We start from the raw sequence: 16,150 nt of genomic DNA on the forward strand, positions 1-16,150 counted from the left end.
CTAACCAATACACCCCCCTTAATCATATTACTATGGTTCTGAACTGAAAAAACTTTTATAGAAAAGAATGTGCAACACATGCACCAAAAGGAAAATGGGGTCAAGGCACCCCTTCCCCTCTTTGTGCCTCTTCTTTTTCTTTCCCTTTAAGGGACTGAATAATATCCCTAAATATTTACGATGGCACAAGCAAAGAGAAACATAGAGGAAATGAAACTTAGATATTCCCTTTGATGTTTCATCCACATATTTACAGACACAAGGTTAATAAACATTGTAGTTTCAAGGACAAGCTAAAGCTGCTTAATTCAGCTACTAGCAGAAGGACCAAAGTACATGCAGATAGGAGGATCAATCCTCAAAATAGAAAGGACTGCAGAAGGAATTGTCCATATCCCATCACCACATATCAAACCAGAAGCAACTGCTCCAGCATAGTCCTCTGCATCCTTTTTATTCAACCTTTCCCATACAAACAATATCACAGTTCCAATAAACATATCAACTGCAAAATAAGCACCAATGTAAAAGGGAACTGCCATTGCCATTGGGATAGGTATGTACTGAGAGAATTTCTTAGGAGTCACATCCCTTAAAAGATTGATAGCCAGGGCGGCTGCAAAGAAACCACCACACATCTCCAGGCAGTACTTTGGAAGCTCTGAGAAGCCCTGAATGCCGAGTATGGCCATTTCCCTGAATATAACGGCATATGGGGCTTTGTAAGGGCCGTCAGGTGAGCCGATATCGAAGGCAGTCCAAAACATCCAGAATGTGAGAGGAGCAATTATGCAGCCCATGGCTGTTCCAATCAATTGGCTCACAAACATGGACTTAGCTGATGAGAGGGTGAGGTAACCTGTCTTGAAATCTTGCATGAGATCAGCAGCAGTTGCCACAATGGACATCATCACGGCAGATGATGCCATGCCAGCTATTACACCACCATTTTGGCCAACTGATGCTGCAATGATGAAAAGGCCGATCTTGCCGTATGTGGATGCCAGGCTCCAGTCTGTGAGGCCGGTGCCATAAGAGTTGCAGAAAGCAAGGGCAGGGGCAAGAATGTAACAGCAGAGAACCAAGTACCATTTGAGAGGAGGGAAAATAATTGGTATTGTTGCTATCGATATGGCAGCCAAGCCTACATATCCAGAGGCGGCAAACCATGTGGGTATCCTGTCCTTTAAAAATACTTCTTCCCTCCTCTTCTCTTCTGATTGCAGTTGAGAACTCTCATCTTCTGAAAGCATACATGAATATGAAAATAATTAACTTCTATAAATTATACACTTGCACTCAGATCATCACCAGAACAGGCCAGGTAAGACAGGCAGATCATCTGAGATATGCCTTTCTGCCATTGTCTTTGAAAAAGTCATGTTGAACGAGGTTATACTAGTAATCAGATAACAAATCAAATTATACAAGGCTTCATTAGCAAAGAATAATGAATTATTGTGATGGCTAATTCTTTGACTGTAGATGGAAAAAAGTTATCAGTGCCATTGTACCAAAGGTTAACATCACTACTAGTTTCAATTGATGACTCTGGGAGTAGATAATCAGATATGATTTTCAGAAGTTAATTAATTCCATTCAGATCAGCTGTTTTCCACAATGCAACAAATTCTTTATTATCCATAAATTAAAATCAGATTTTGAAGAAGCTAAATGTGAGAACTTTCTACAAATTAATTTATGCATAAGCTAATTTTAACTTATGAGAAGAAAGTTGAGAAGCTGATTTCATTTTTCTAATTTTCTTTTCCAATAAATGCTTATAGAAAAAAATATCCAACCAGGAACTATGAAAGTAATTTATTGGAAAATATAAGAAACACTGCTTGACAAGATATCAACATTTATATATGTACTTCATGGGAAATGACTTGGCAGATACCAAACAGAATTTTATTAAAATAAAGAAAATGAAACCACACTTGTTGTAAGAAATATTTTGAAAGTATTTTACTGTACTCACCTTGAACCTCTGTCACAACAGGAAGGCTGTTCTGTTTGGAGCTTGCCCTCCACATCTCCCTAACGGTTATCAGTATAATCTTTACCAGATTATATATACCATCCCCCAAAATAAGGGCAATAGATATGAAAACCTGCATAAAACATGATAAGTAAGAAAGAAACTTTACAACAGAATAAAGCAACTAACCAATGACAAGAGGAAATTACTAGAAGAATAAGTACTTTACAAGAAAAAAAGCCTATGGATAAGGATGTATTGAAGCAAAGATGATGAGACAAGTATATCTTTTTAAGACATTAAAGCTTGGAAAAGCCTAACTAAAGTTCAGACTGGCTCAGCATGTTTGGAGCGAAAGGGCAAAACCATTTCGTATCAAGTCAAAACAATGACTACTACATAGAATGATATAAAATAAAAAAACATGTATTGTACTGTGCTCAGCAAATACAAGATGCAAGTAAAATGTAACATTTCAATACAAAATACTGTTTGCATAAAGATACATAAGTGATGTCCTGCAAATATATATGCTTAGCCATACCTTGTATCCATAAAGACCTTTGAAATCATTGCTACCAAGGTCAGCTGGATACCAATCCCCAGCATGCTCGGAGACAAAAGGCCACAGAAAGCCCCATGATATAATAGCTCCGAGGAGAACTGAACAATTTACAAGGTGAGGACAGATAAGACCACATCCAACATAGGTTGGACTGAAGTCAAAGTAGAATCTGCATCAAAAGGACTCCATGTTAGTATCTGGACAATTACTTGTATCATCAGAATTAGAACCCTCCGCATTTATTCCATAGCACAGCAGTTAACAGTTTATAATAAAGTGTTATTCAACTTATTTGATAACTATTACAAAATTTTCACATGCTATTATTAATGAAAAAAAAAAATTGTTTCAAATGGCATGGGATCATGAGGGGCAGTTAAGAAATACAAACTACCACAAAGAAAAGCCTAAAGCAACTGATGCAAAATTAAGAAAAATAATTAGGCTATTATTCAGCAAAGTTGTTGCCTCTTATAATGCACCATCAGTAAAGGTGCAATTGTCTTCATTTAATTGTATTATCATAATAAATAGACAATAGAGGTGCTAGCATTAATATTATGCATGTCAGTCATTTAATATTTGTGTTTTGTGTTACATTATACCAGAGGCTGATTAATAAAACTAACCAGTTCTGGGAAAGAAAAACAAAATCAGCAAGTGATCAGGAAGGACACAGCCAACCAATAGCAGCAAGAACACAACACTAGAACTCTACAAACTAAAGGCTAAATTGCAGACCTAGAACCCAATTTCATACTCCTTCCATTTCACTTTATCTATCAATTTGAGAAAATAGTCAACAGATTAAGAATGTAATTTTCTAAAAGTATTTTTAACCACTCTCCCTTGGTCTGTCATTACAACTTGCAATTATTCTCAGGAATTCAAAATAGTTCCAGGATTTCAACTCAAATGTTAATAGTATGGTAGTTAAGGGTTGAGTTTATTAGAAATAACTAGTTGATGTTTGTGACACTGCCCCATTAGTTTCTTAAGAAGGTATTGTTATACATAATCATAATTGAGTTTTGGTGTTTACCAAGTACAGGGAGATATTCATCATGAGGGGAAGTATCTTTTGTTATTTATTGAGTTCATTAAGTTACAAGTATGCTAAGTTCTGTCAATTAAATAATAACGAGTTAAAAGTCTAGCACTAGCTCAAGGACTTCAATCAAATCGAAAATGCTTCTGTTTGTAATGTACCTTAAGGTAGTGTTCCTTAAGGCACAAGTGAATTCATAGAAATGACACAATAACATATAAAAATACAGAAGCAGACTTATATACAATGTAACTCTCAGACTGTTATGGTAGTCATTACTCATTAGATCTCATTAAACAAAGTACACATGTGATACCCAACAACAGATGCTGCATAATTTAATGTAAGTGGGAAATGAATTCAATCATATGAAGAGCAAATCAAATTCACTAAACACTTACGTGTTCTTAAATAGAGTTAAACCAAAGCTAGGGAAGTTGTCAAATCCGCATGAATCCCCAATACCACTGAAGAACCACTTAAAGCAACTCCAGAAGAAACTTATGCTTAGATATTTTCCAAGCTGCCGAACTTGATTCCTGTAAGATTCTCATAGACAATAGATTAATATATATTAAAAGGAAGAAGATGGAAACAAAATAATCAATGCATAAAAAATTTAGAGGGGTTAAAAGGTTAAAGGTGTTTCCACAATGCTTTGATTAATAAGCATTAAGCAGAAAGGTTCAGTTACAATGTGCATGACCTGTATCAGAATGTAAGATATAAAAAGCTTCTGAGTAATCAAATTAAAATAACTTGTAATTCATACCCTGCAAGTTCTGCTCCAGTTTTTGTGTGGAAACTGTTAATTAGCATTGCTGTGGCTGTCCCACTGGGATATGTAAGCTTATAATCCAAGACCATAACCTGAAATTTCATTCACAGATATCAGAATATATTGGCAAAGGAAATGATATATCAAAATATCAAATGTGCAACATATTGAAGTAAACAGAGGTTACACCTATCAGCAAACAAGCCATAACCAAAATTTGCACTTCCAGTTCCACTCTTATATTCACTTTTCTCATTATACACACATACTACCAAATTGATGCAATTTTGTGGGATAAAACCATTTGAAAAATTAAAAGCATTAAATTAAATAATGCCTCTTTAATTAAACTTTTCTATTTAGTTTTGATCGTTGACAGCCACATATTTACACAAACTTTTTAATCCCTCACAACAGATAAAATATTCATATCTTTGCCCCCTAAATAAATAAATAATTCATATGAGTTGGACTACATATATGATTCCTTCCATGTCCATGCTTTCAGCCAAAGCAACAAAATGAACATGATGAAGAGAGCATTATTTGTAGTACATGGGAAAATAATACATCCTCTAAAAATATTCTGTATAGTTTTTTTTACGACAAATAAATAAACCAACAGAAAACGCATAGAATGCCAAATATTCAGCAATAAAACCACAAACATTGAAGTTCATGAAGAAAAATACACTCATCATATAAATAGTTCCAAAGATAGTCTAAAACCCTAAAGAAAAACTTCTATAATGATTAACATTTCAAAGTTTGACAATGTTTTATCATGTGATCTTCCGTATCACAAGGGATAAAATTCTTGAATCCTATTTCATTCTCCTGCCTGTTTTATCTTAGCTCTCCACTTTAAATGCAATTTCCTTATGATAAAAAGAAAAGGAGCAAAGAAAGAAATAGAATTCTAGCAAATCTAACACAAATTTCAAATCACATAGATTACCTTACGAAGTGGCACAAGACTAAAAAGTCCAAGGAAACTGACAACAAACATGAAACCCATCATCCAACCCAAGCCTGGGTTTTTAACATCTTCAGCTCTATTACCAGGGTAATTAGGGCCTATGAGTTCATACGTTCTCTGATCCATGGCAATCAAGGATGAACCAAACCCCCCTGTCAACAACATCACAGTTTCACATTAGAAAAATTTATGGGAAAAAAGCTCACCCATATAAGCAACGCCCATGACCAAGATGTTTGAAGTTATAAACCAGAGTGCTTAACTAGAAATGAGACAACAGAAAAGAACATCACAGATAGATAACAAAATATTTTCACCTTGTACAATCAAGTAAATAACCACATTTCAACATTCACTATTTATTGTATAGAGAACGATTATATGATTGTTTTAAAGCGTTTCAACAGATTGCTTTCCTAAGACAATCAAATTCCATGATTTTGAACACAAATGCAATCTCACAGTCTATTAACATTCCAAGAAAAACATATATATTAAAATATCTGGAGTGTAGAAGGATGTCATCTTCATTTCCTGCTACATTGTCAATTCACCACAAAACTCTCACAACCTCTAACCTTCACAACACTAACTCCAACCTGAGACGCACCTTCCAATAAAGCACGAAGCTCATGCATCGCATAACAGGTAAAGAAAACAGAAGCACATCCCAACAGAGTAAAAAAAAAATAAAAAAATAAAAACAACTTTTCCCATGTTTGAGATTCTAAAGTGAATTCAACAGTAAGAATCCACAAGAATATTCTGCAATCAAGGCTTTAAATTGCGATCAGTTACGGCTTCATCACAATCTTCAATATTCCTTAAAACTACGGAAAAGTAAAGATTCTAAAAACCTAGCCTTTTTGGCAGACCTTAGTTGCTGCTAAGCCAATCCAAGGCAAGACAACTGAATCCAAAACAAACAAACAAAGTGAGAAATAGATAGATCGAGAGAGAGAGAGAGAGAGAGAGAGAGATACCACTAAAGGCAAGGCCATAGCAAGCAACAACACATGTCTGAATAACAGTGTTCTCCTGTCTGGTGAAGGGTTTGGTGAAAAATCCCATCTTGGTCAAGAAACTAGTCCAAGTCTTCACTAAGAAGAACCCCAACAAGCCAGCAGCAACGTTAAGAGAAGGGATGATCCCAACAGTGAGGTTGAGTTTGTGTGTGATGATGCAGAACAAGCTCCCCAACACAGCACTCACCACCAACCCTCTTAAGGTAATTTGCTCCTTCCATTCAGGAACCTCCTTTTCCTCGTTGCTGTGAGGCTCCCCAAGCAAGGGTTCTATAACATCCACCGATGATGTCTCTGTACCCATTCCGAAGAAATCGAAGAAAAGAGAGATTGTGGGGTTTTACTCTTCTGGGGTGAATCAGAATAAGGATAAGGGCATGTTGAGGATTCAGATGTAATGAACAATGATTGGGTTATGTGAGCTTTATTCTAATAGGAACAACTCTGATTCTGTTTAGGGAAGTGACAGCAATGACACGCAACTTATCTTGGGACTCCAACCTAACACTCTGTCATCACGTTGCTTAGATTATTGTTAACCAAGTTGTCCACTATTCTGGTTCCAGCATAAATTAGAATCTCTAATTAGAGGTTCTTAATATTTTATTTTTGAGAGGTGTATTTTTATTTTTCCATATTTTATTTGAAAAACATAAATTTGTTTCTTAAATATACAAAGTAAGTTTCATCTCAACCGATATATTTAGAAAACATTTAATTTTGTTTATTAAATATATGGTAAGTTTCATCTCAAGTGGTATGCACAGAAAACATTTGTCGGAAGAATTTAATCCTAAAATAAGTCTAAATACTTTGACATACTTATATAATACTTTTTTACATTGTATTTATATAATACTTCAACTATATAATCTACCCCATATGATTTATTTATTATATCTTTTTTTTTAATCAGTGTTTTACCTTAGATTAATTTGAGTTAATCGAAAAAAATTAAAGTTTAGTTAAAAATTATTTTTATCAAATATCAAATTCGACTAGAATTCGAACATTCAGATTTGAGTTGATAATTTCCTCTTTATTTATTTTAGGAACATAATTTATTCTTTGTATATACATTACATATTATATACATATATGATTTATAGTGTTTTCATTTCATGTGAAACATAATTTTAATTAAAAAAAAACTCTAAATTTATGTACATTTATTGGAGAAAATAATGGATTGAGATCCCTGCCGTTACTTTTCAAGCTGCATGCATCATAACCTTTAAAAGAAATTTTTTTTTTTGTTTCGTAAAATATTTTAAAATAAATATATGCTGTTAGTGAGAGCCATTAGATCTAAACGGTACAAGGTGCAGTTCATTTGTGAACTCCAGAGGATCCATATCCAAAATAATTGTTTACAATAATTTTTTAGTGAATTATAAAATAAAAAAAACAATTATTTAATAAAAATTAAACAACTATATATATGTTTCTAATAATTAGCCAAAAAAATATTTATAAATATGTCTTACAATGAATTAAATAATAGCTATACGAATGTATATAAAGAATGAATCATGTGCTGTAAGTTTTAAGGTAGCTTAAAAAATTAGTCATAATAAATACTGTAAATTAAAATAATGTGTGTATGTTTTACTTACTTCAAGAAATATTCTGAGTTAGAGTTTTGTGCACCTGAAGTAAAAAACTCATCGGAAAAACTAATGTTGTTATACTAAAAAATGATTTTAATTCAAATAAAATTGACTCATGAAATTAAATTTAGTTTGATTTAATATTATAATCATAATAATTATTATTAAATATATTAGATGTCACAAAATTTAATATATATATATATATATATATACGATAAATATTTTGAGTATTATATGGACACTTGTAAATGACTTATGTAACACTATACTTAGGTAAGTTGGGTAAGTGTAAGGGTCTCTTGTCATAGGTCGAATTGACCCTGAGCAGAAAAGTATATAAGGTTCTATTTTGAATAGGATTTATAATCATTTGCTCTTTAGAAACTTTAGAGAGAGAGTGATCTACAGAGAGGAGTTGTGATTCTTCTTTCCTTCTTCTTTTTAGGTTCCTCTGGAGTGAGAGATTTGTAGTTGGGAGTGTTAGATTCAAAGATATTAGGGTTGAGAGTTGGTGCAGAGCTTGTCTTCTTTAGGCTCAGACTGATTCTTCCTTCTCCTTCCTCTCTTTCGGATTCCAGTTGCCTGAAGATTGAGATAAAGCGAGCTAGGACGATTTGGTTGTTTGATTTGATGAATTGTGTTGTTTCTTTCATCAAATGTAGGTAGAATATGGTTGGAATCAGATTGAAGGGTAGGATTTTGGTGTTGTTGGGTGTCAAGGTGAAATTTTTTGTGATTTACTTAATTTGTTGTTGCATGTGTTGTTTTTTGTTACAAATGTGTTGTATATGGTGGATATACATGATTGGTTGCAATGCACATTGATGGGTTTTTTGAGTTCCAGGTACTTGGGGCAATTTTCGTGATCTACAATATGTAGAAATTACAATCACATCAGGCACGCCCTCATGGTACCGAATGTAGTTCTAATCATAGATCTTTGCCTCAATCATGTTAGGCATAAGATTGGAGGCGTCGAGTGTGAGGTGAGAGAGTCATCTTAGATTGGGATGACGTTGAGCATGGTTTGAACGATGTCAGGTGTGAGAGAAAGGGGAAGTCTTTGACTTGGTGTAGTCAAGCACTACTAAGGTGACATTGGGTTGGGTTTTGTCATGCCAGGCACGAGACCCCATGGGATCTCCACCTTAGTTACACCTGGCACAACTTGAATGGCATTGAGCGTGAGCAAGGCAAAGAGCTCCCTGCCTTGATAGTGTTGGGCATGAGGTAAGTTGTGTCAAGCGCAAAATGTCTAGATGATATAGTGTTTTGGTGGATTTGTATAATGTATGAAGATTGTTCTGTATATGTTAATTGGATATGACATGTGTAGATGTTTGTATGATGTTGGAAGATGGTGAATATATATCTACGTTGTATGATGAATGATTTGTAGAGCATTAATATGCCATGTGTGGATGATATTGTCGTTAATCCCTATATACATTGACCGGATATGATATATATAGTAGATGTATGATAAGGTGTGTAGATGCTAAAAATGTGATATGACATTAAGGCATGTTAGCTAACTTAGGACTTAAGGTGAGGAAATTAGTTTAAAAAATTGAAGATCCCATATAGGGTATCTTGAAGATGTGCTCAGGTGGGTCACTATTGGAAAACCTTCCTTAAGTAGGTGTATCTCTTGGAGTAGGTTTTTGAGACGTATTGAGTCTTTTATAGGTCCTTAGTTAGTGGCTGGGTAAGATAGGAGGTCAATGACTACAACCCTTAACCGAGTACTTGGAGGATTGTGTGGTTCCTTGAGGATGGTCAATGGGCTAACTCCACATATGACTTGGTAATATATGTCAAGGTTGTGGTACGTTTATACCCAGTTGTACTACTCCTAACGATGGAACCAAACTTTTCTAGTATAAGTGATAAGATCCGAGAAATCAGAAGAGGGATTGGTATGCCATTTTTGTTGTGATCAAGCTGGTGCTGCGGGTGTGAAAACGATTGGGTTGGTTCGATAGGGTGAAAATTACTTAGATTGTTCATGTTGTTAAGAGATCTTCGTAGGTGAATGTGTAATAGCACGTTAGTTGATATGTTTGCATATGATGGGTGTTTAGGTGTTTTCATATGCATTATTGATGTCTAGCGTGACATGATTTGAATAATATACATGTTTGCTTGGAGTGTTATAATTTTCATGTATGGTTGTGGTATGATGTTGTATATTATAAGATTGTTTTCTATGTGTACATGTTTTCAAACTCTAGCTTAATCTTTTTTATTTCCATGATGGTTTGGACTACGATAATCATACATTATTGTATATGAACAAATCAAGGCTAGGCTTGAGGAACTGTTGTGAGTAAATGGTGTGATCTTTTGTTGATGACAATGCTACTACATGTAGCTTGTATAGATGTGTTTGACTAACTCTAGAATATAAGATTATTTAGGATTATTGTATACATGTATATATCTTATTTATATTAGTTTAATTGTTTTAATTATATATGCATGTTATATATATGTATATCATGTTCCTTTTCTTAATCTTGTATATTCTAGTAGTATAGTTTCTGCTACTAGGAGTAGTGATTCCGTTGAGTATAGCGACCATGACAGATTATTACAACTTAAATATATTTTTAATCTCTCAAATTTACAGTAAATTTATTTTTGATTTTGTAAATTTAAAACTATTATTTTTAGTTTTTGTAATTCTCAAAAATCTTATTTTAGTCATTCAAGTCAATAATAACATATCTAAAAGTGATAAATTAAGATCGTTATGTAATATCAGTCAGATTTAATATGATATTTTCACTAATAAGAACATTAATATGTAGATTTTATGTGACAATATTTAACAAATTCTTTCAAAAGAAATTTGAGTATAAGAATTAAAACAAGATTTTTTGAAAGAGAGAATATAAATATAAATATAAGACTAACTTGAATATATATATATATATATATATATATATATATATATTCACAAGAAAGAGAGAATATAAATATATTATTTTATTTTTAAAATATAAATTGAATTTATATTTAAAATATAACTTTAGAGAATTAGAGTTCTATTTTTTTAGTAAATTAGAATTATTTTTATTTAAACAAGTAGGATTGAAGTACTTCGTGTCTCTATATTTTATTTAATGAAAGTATTTAAAATTTATCAACATTTGTTAGATTAATTGGTGTTGTGTCTATGTCTCAAATCTTAGGATGTTAAGTTCGAGTTTGTGTTTATAAAAGTAATTAATTTTTAATAATAATTTTTATTATTTAAAAATTTACATGTAAAATTGTCTATAAAATATGTACACTAAATCAAACTACTTTATATATGTTATAGATTAAAAATAAAATAAATAAAATAAAAAAAAAACCAATATAGGTGTATACATAAAGAATGAATTATATACATAATAGATTTCATAGTTTAAGTTTATAGCAAGTGCTATTGTGGACCACTTTTATAAATGGTCTATGTGGACCATCTTAATTAACCATCTTAATTAGCCATTAGATGTATCTAGCACTAATAATAATATTGTACTTTTCTTGTATCGATTTATTTTTCTCTATTTAACACTAACCTAATTATCTTCTATATCACGTAAGTAATTATTTTTTTATTTTTATTTTTTTGTAAATGTTAATTGTTAGTTATTATGTCACTGAGAAAATTTGAACCAACATCCTCATTATCACTCCAATCTTGTATCCCTCCTCCAAACTACTCTGGCCACCTTATAACTCCACCTTTTCTTGTTATTCCCCACCATCTAAATCCACCTCAAAACTATGAATATAAAAATAAAAAAACAATTTGATGTAAAGGTCCACCATGTGAATATTATATATGCGTTTGAGGGTTAATAAAGGTTGTGCATGGTAGACCACATGTAAAGATGATCTATTGTAACACTCATCTTAGTGTATATGATATAAATCGATAATTTTATTACTTATTAAATACATATCATTCATGATTTGAACTCATTATAGTTTTAATCATATATATATTTCAAATTGTTTTTTTATTTATATAGTTAGTTGTCTTAACTATGTATGCATTTTTAATTTTAAAATAACTTTATATCATATTTTATTATTTATTTTAAATATAAAATACAAGTAATTATATGTTTTAAAATATTATAAATTTTAATTATAATATTTTATAAATTTAAAACATTTATTTATTATGAATTATAATTATACATAAATAAATTTTGTGAAATGTGTAGAATAAAATAATAATTTAATATATATTTTAGAGAAAAAAGACGTGATATATAATTTACAAATTGAGGGTGAAATTCACAAACAAATAAAAAATAAGGACAAAATTTGCACAACAGTATGATTTTGAAGGTAAAAGGACAATTAAATCTTATAATTTTAATATTATTCTCAAATCCTTAAAAGTTAAAAAAGAACAATTAACAATAGATTTTTTAAATTAAATACTAAAGTGTTTGGCGTAATTCATCTTTAAAGAAAAAGCCTAAAAAAAAAAAATAGGTCAACTACACTATAAAGTTGAAAATGTTACTATTTATAAATGATAATTGACATTTAATTTTTATGAAAATAACAATATTAACTAAATTAGTTATCATTTGACCTTTTTATACTTTTTCTTAAAATTAATAAATGATTAGCTCATAATATAAGTATGCGAAAGTGATACTCTGCAAAAATAAAATATAAACAACTAAAAGTAATCATATAAGTTCACAAAATATAAGTAATTGAATATAAATATATTGGTAAATAAAAGTACCAACATTATACTATATAAGTACCAACAACATTATTCAAAATATAGGTAAATATATAACGTTTAAAGCATTACTGGTTAATGTTATTAAAATAAGAAAATAATAAAATTTAAAAATATCTATTTTTATAAGAAGATATTTAAGTTGTCTTGATAAATGCAAATATAATTTTTTATTATTTCATTTTTAGCAGGTATGAACCATTATAATAATATAAATTTTAGGAATACACCCTTTTAAAACATTTTATTTTAGTGATTAAAATTTATTTAAAAAAATAAGAAAAGGACATTAAATAGAATATAAAGCTTACAAAAAAAATTTCATTTGTAAATTTAATGCCTCGATTTGGTGTCCATTCAAATGATAATTTTCAAAAAATAAATATAAAAAATATATATTTTTTACTACATTATGTTAACATATTCACTAGAATTAATTTAAAATTTATTATGTTATAGATTATGAGAAAAACTATGCTCTCGCCAATACCATACTTTAAGCTTTATATTTAATGAGAAAATTGGAAAATTTTCGTTAGCTTTATATTCTATTTACTGTCCTTAAAAAGCAAAAAAGAGTGAAACTTATTAAATAAAAATTAAATTTATATAAATTTTAATTGAAAGTAAAAAGAAAAAAAAAAAAGAAGTTTAAAAGTATGTTTGACTCATTATTCTTCTATTTTCAAATGAGTACAAGAACAACATAACTTTTCAAATAAGATAACAGTTTGATGTTTTGGTCATTGTCTTAAGTCTATTTTTCTTTATAGATGTTACGTGAATCAATAAAATAGTAAAAGTTGAGACATCTTCGAATAAAGCACCATGTAGCACACCACAAATGCAAAGAAAATAAAAGCAAGTTTCAAAATTGAAAAGGCAACAACTTTCAAGATTCGTGAAGTTTAAAAGTGAATTCAACGGCAACAATCAACAGGAACGTTGTTATCAGCGTTAAATTACATTTATAGTTGCAGTTTTATTGCAATTCTTGGTATCGCTAAAAAATCATGAACAAAGATTCTAAAAACCTTGGGAACACTATCTTTAAAAAAACAAAGTTATTAACGACAGAGATCTTTCATTAACCAGGAATAAGGTTATAATATCGTATATAAGTATGGGAACAATTCTCATCTTCCAAGTTAACTTTATAAGGTTGAGTTACATTCTTAACACACTTTCGGGTGAGTTACATTCTTAACACACTTTCTTAAGATGATATATCAAAGTTTATCCTAACAAGTGTTATTAGATTTATTATGTCATATGTTATTGAGTCATTATCGGATCACCCGTAGATGTTCAGTCCTCAACATGAATATGATGTGTTGAAAATCACATATCGATTAGAAATAAGGTCATAATAATATATACAAATGGAGAACAATCCTCACCTTATAAGTCATTTTTGTAAGGTTGAATGAGGTTCTTAACCTACTTTCTTAAAAAGCAACTCTCACTCAAATACTCTATTACTAACACTTTCTATATTATCAGTTGAAAATCAAAAATTTTGGTGGGTCTACTACTAAATTAGGAGAGAAACTCATTAAATAAAATGTGGGACCAACTAATTTGTGATTTCCAATAACTATCAACTCATAAGAAAGAGTGTTACATAGAACTAGAAAGTGTTAGAGACAATGCAACTAACCTTCTTCTACTTTTTCCTGCTTTTAAAAACTTCAATTACTATTATGGCAAGACAATTGAATACAAAACAATACAGGTGGGGAATACAGAGAAAGGTACCACTAAAGACAAGGCCACAACAAGCAACAATGCATGTTTGAATGACCGTGTTCTCTTGTCTGGTGAAGGGTTTGGTGGAAAATTCGATCTTGGTCAAAAAAGCAGTCCAAGTCCTCACAAAAAAGGATCTCAACAAACTAGCAATGATGCTAAGAGGAGGGATGATCCCAATGGTGAGGTTGAGTTTGCAAGTGATGGTGCAGAACAAGCTCCGTAACACAACAGTCACCACCAACCCTCTTATTGTAATTTGTTCCTTCCATTTTAGAACCTCTTCGCTCAAATATCACTTCCTTTCATCGATGTTGTTGTAAGTGTTAGTCACTTAGCCTCAATTAACTTAACAGGGGGGGTGAATTAAGTTTACTAAATTTCCTCTCAAAAAAATTTTTCAATTACTTCTTTATCATTTTATTTCCTTAGAAAAATTTAAAGGAATGAATGATGATGCAAACTACACAATTATAATTAATAACAAGAAATTAAAAGTGTAGGGAAAGAAGAATTGCAAACTTGATTTTATACTGGTTTGGCCAATCCTGCCTACATCCAGTCCTCAAGTCTCCCACTTGAGATTTCCACTACTCTTGTAAACCTTACAAGAAAATGAATCCTCCAACACCTTGGAACTCCCTTTCCTTGTGTTGAGATTCAAAACACCAACAAGGAGAAAAACCCTTTCTCCTTTATAGATCCAATGATCTATTAAGTATTACAGAATGACTCTCTTGAAGAGTGGATATTACACATTCATGATCTTTGATGAACTCTTTAGAGATTTTGCAAATGATTTTGGCCAAGTGATTTGTAAAGATTAATTTCACAATAGAGTTCGTCACCTTTCTATGAAAAATTATAGGTATTTATAGACAATTGTATCTTGAGTTATGTCTTTTCATGAAGAGTTGTAACTCTCTATAATTTTTCAGAAAATAGGCTCTGGTAATCGATTACAAGTCTTGGTAATCGATTACAACGGTTTAAGTTCAAAATGTTTGAAACGTTGTATAGTTCAAATTCGAATTTTGAAATTTCTCTTCTGGTAATCAATTATAGTCAGTGGTAATCGATTACCAGAGAGCATTTTAACATTTTGAAAGGTTTTCTTTCTCTGGTAATCGATTACAGCAAGTGGTAATCGATTACCAGAAACATGTCACTTGTTTTGGCTTATGAAAACCTAAGATATAAAGAGCTTCTATTTTCCAGTTAAAAATATTTTTATTTAATCTTTTGAATACTCTTTTTGCTTTCTTTTCAAACAACTTATTCTTATATTCAAAAGTATTAAGTTTAGGTTTTCTTGAAATTCTTATTTTAATGGCCAAGTCAAATTTGCAAATTCTAAAAGTTCATTTTACATACTAAGCTAAGCAGTCAAGACTTATCTAGTTATTACTTGAGATCTTGCTTCTTGATCAGCTTGCTTTAACTTGACCTTTATTTTCTTCAATGCTTTGGCATCATCAAAACTTTGTGCATATTTTCTTCCACATTCTCCCCCTTTTTGATGATGACAATTCACTGTAAAGGGAAAGAAAATAAAACAATATATTTCGATCACTCCCCCTTAAACTCCCCCTTAGTAAAGCATTGATTGAAGTTCCTTTTATTTTATACAAGGAGTTGTACTTA

General features: G+C 31.1%; 1 protein-coding gene across 1 annotated transcript; it reads right to left on the reverse strand.

Moving 5' to 3' along the window:
• Window positions 1–202: 202 nt before the first annotated feature.
• Window positions 203–6,874, reverse strand: LOC109787669 (putative metal-nicotianamine transporter YSL6). Its single transcript, XM_083072302.1, has 7 exons — window positions 6,338–6,874; window positions 5,334–5,506; window positions 4,370–4,467; window positions 3,999–4,136; window positions 2,529–2,718; window positions 1,985–2,117; window positions 203–1,243 (listed from the first exon to the last, which is right to left on the reverse strand). The coding sequence occupies exons 1-7, from the start codon at window positions 6,681–6,683 to the stop codon at window positions 309–311; spliced, it is 2,013 nt and encodes a 670-aa protein (XP_082928428.1). The 5' UTR covers window positions 6,684–6,874; the 3' UTR covers window positions 203–308.
• Between the last annotated feature and the right edge of the window lie 9,276 nt (window positions 6,875–16,150).

Source organism: Cajanus cajan, chromosome 4 (assembly GCF_000230855.2).
Source record: "Cajanus cajan strain Asha chromosome 4, NIPB_CcT2T_4, whole genome shotgun sequence".
Classification (NCBI taxonomy): Eukaryota; Viridiplantae; Streptophyta; class Magnoliopsida; order Fabales; family Fabaceae; genus Cajanus; species Cajanus cajan.

Excerpts from the sequence above, each read along its gene's own strand:
- LOC109787669 (XM_083072302.1), bottom strand. The coding sequence starts at position 6,683 with ATGGGTACAGAGACATCATCGGTGGATGTTATAGAACCCTTGCTTGGG. Across the intron at positions 5,507-6,337 it reads CTATGGCCTTGCCTTTAGTG|GGGGGTTTGGTTCATCCTTG; the intron begins GTATCTCTCTCT and ends TGTTGTTGACAG. Across the intron at positions 2,118-2,528 it reads AAGGTCTTTATGGATACAAG|GTTTTCATATCTATTGCCCT; the intron begins GTATGGCTAAGC and ends TGTTTTATGCAG.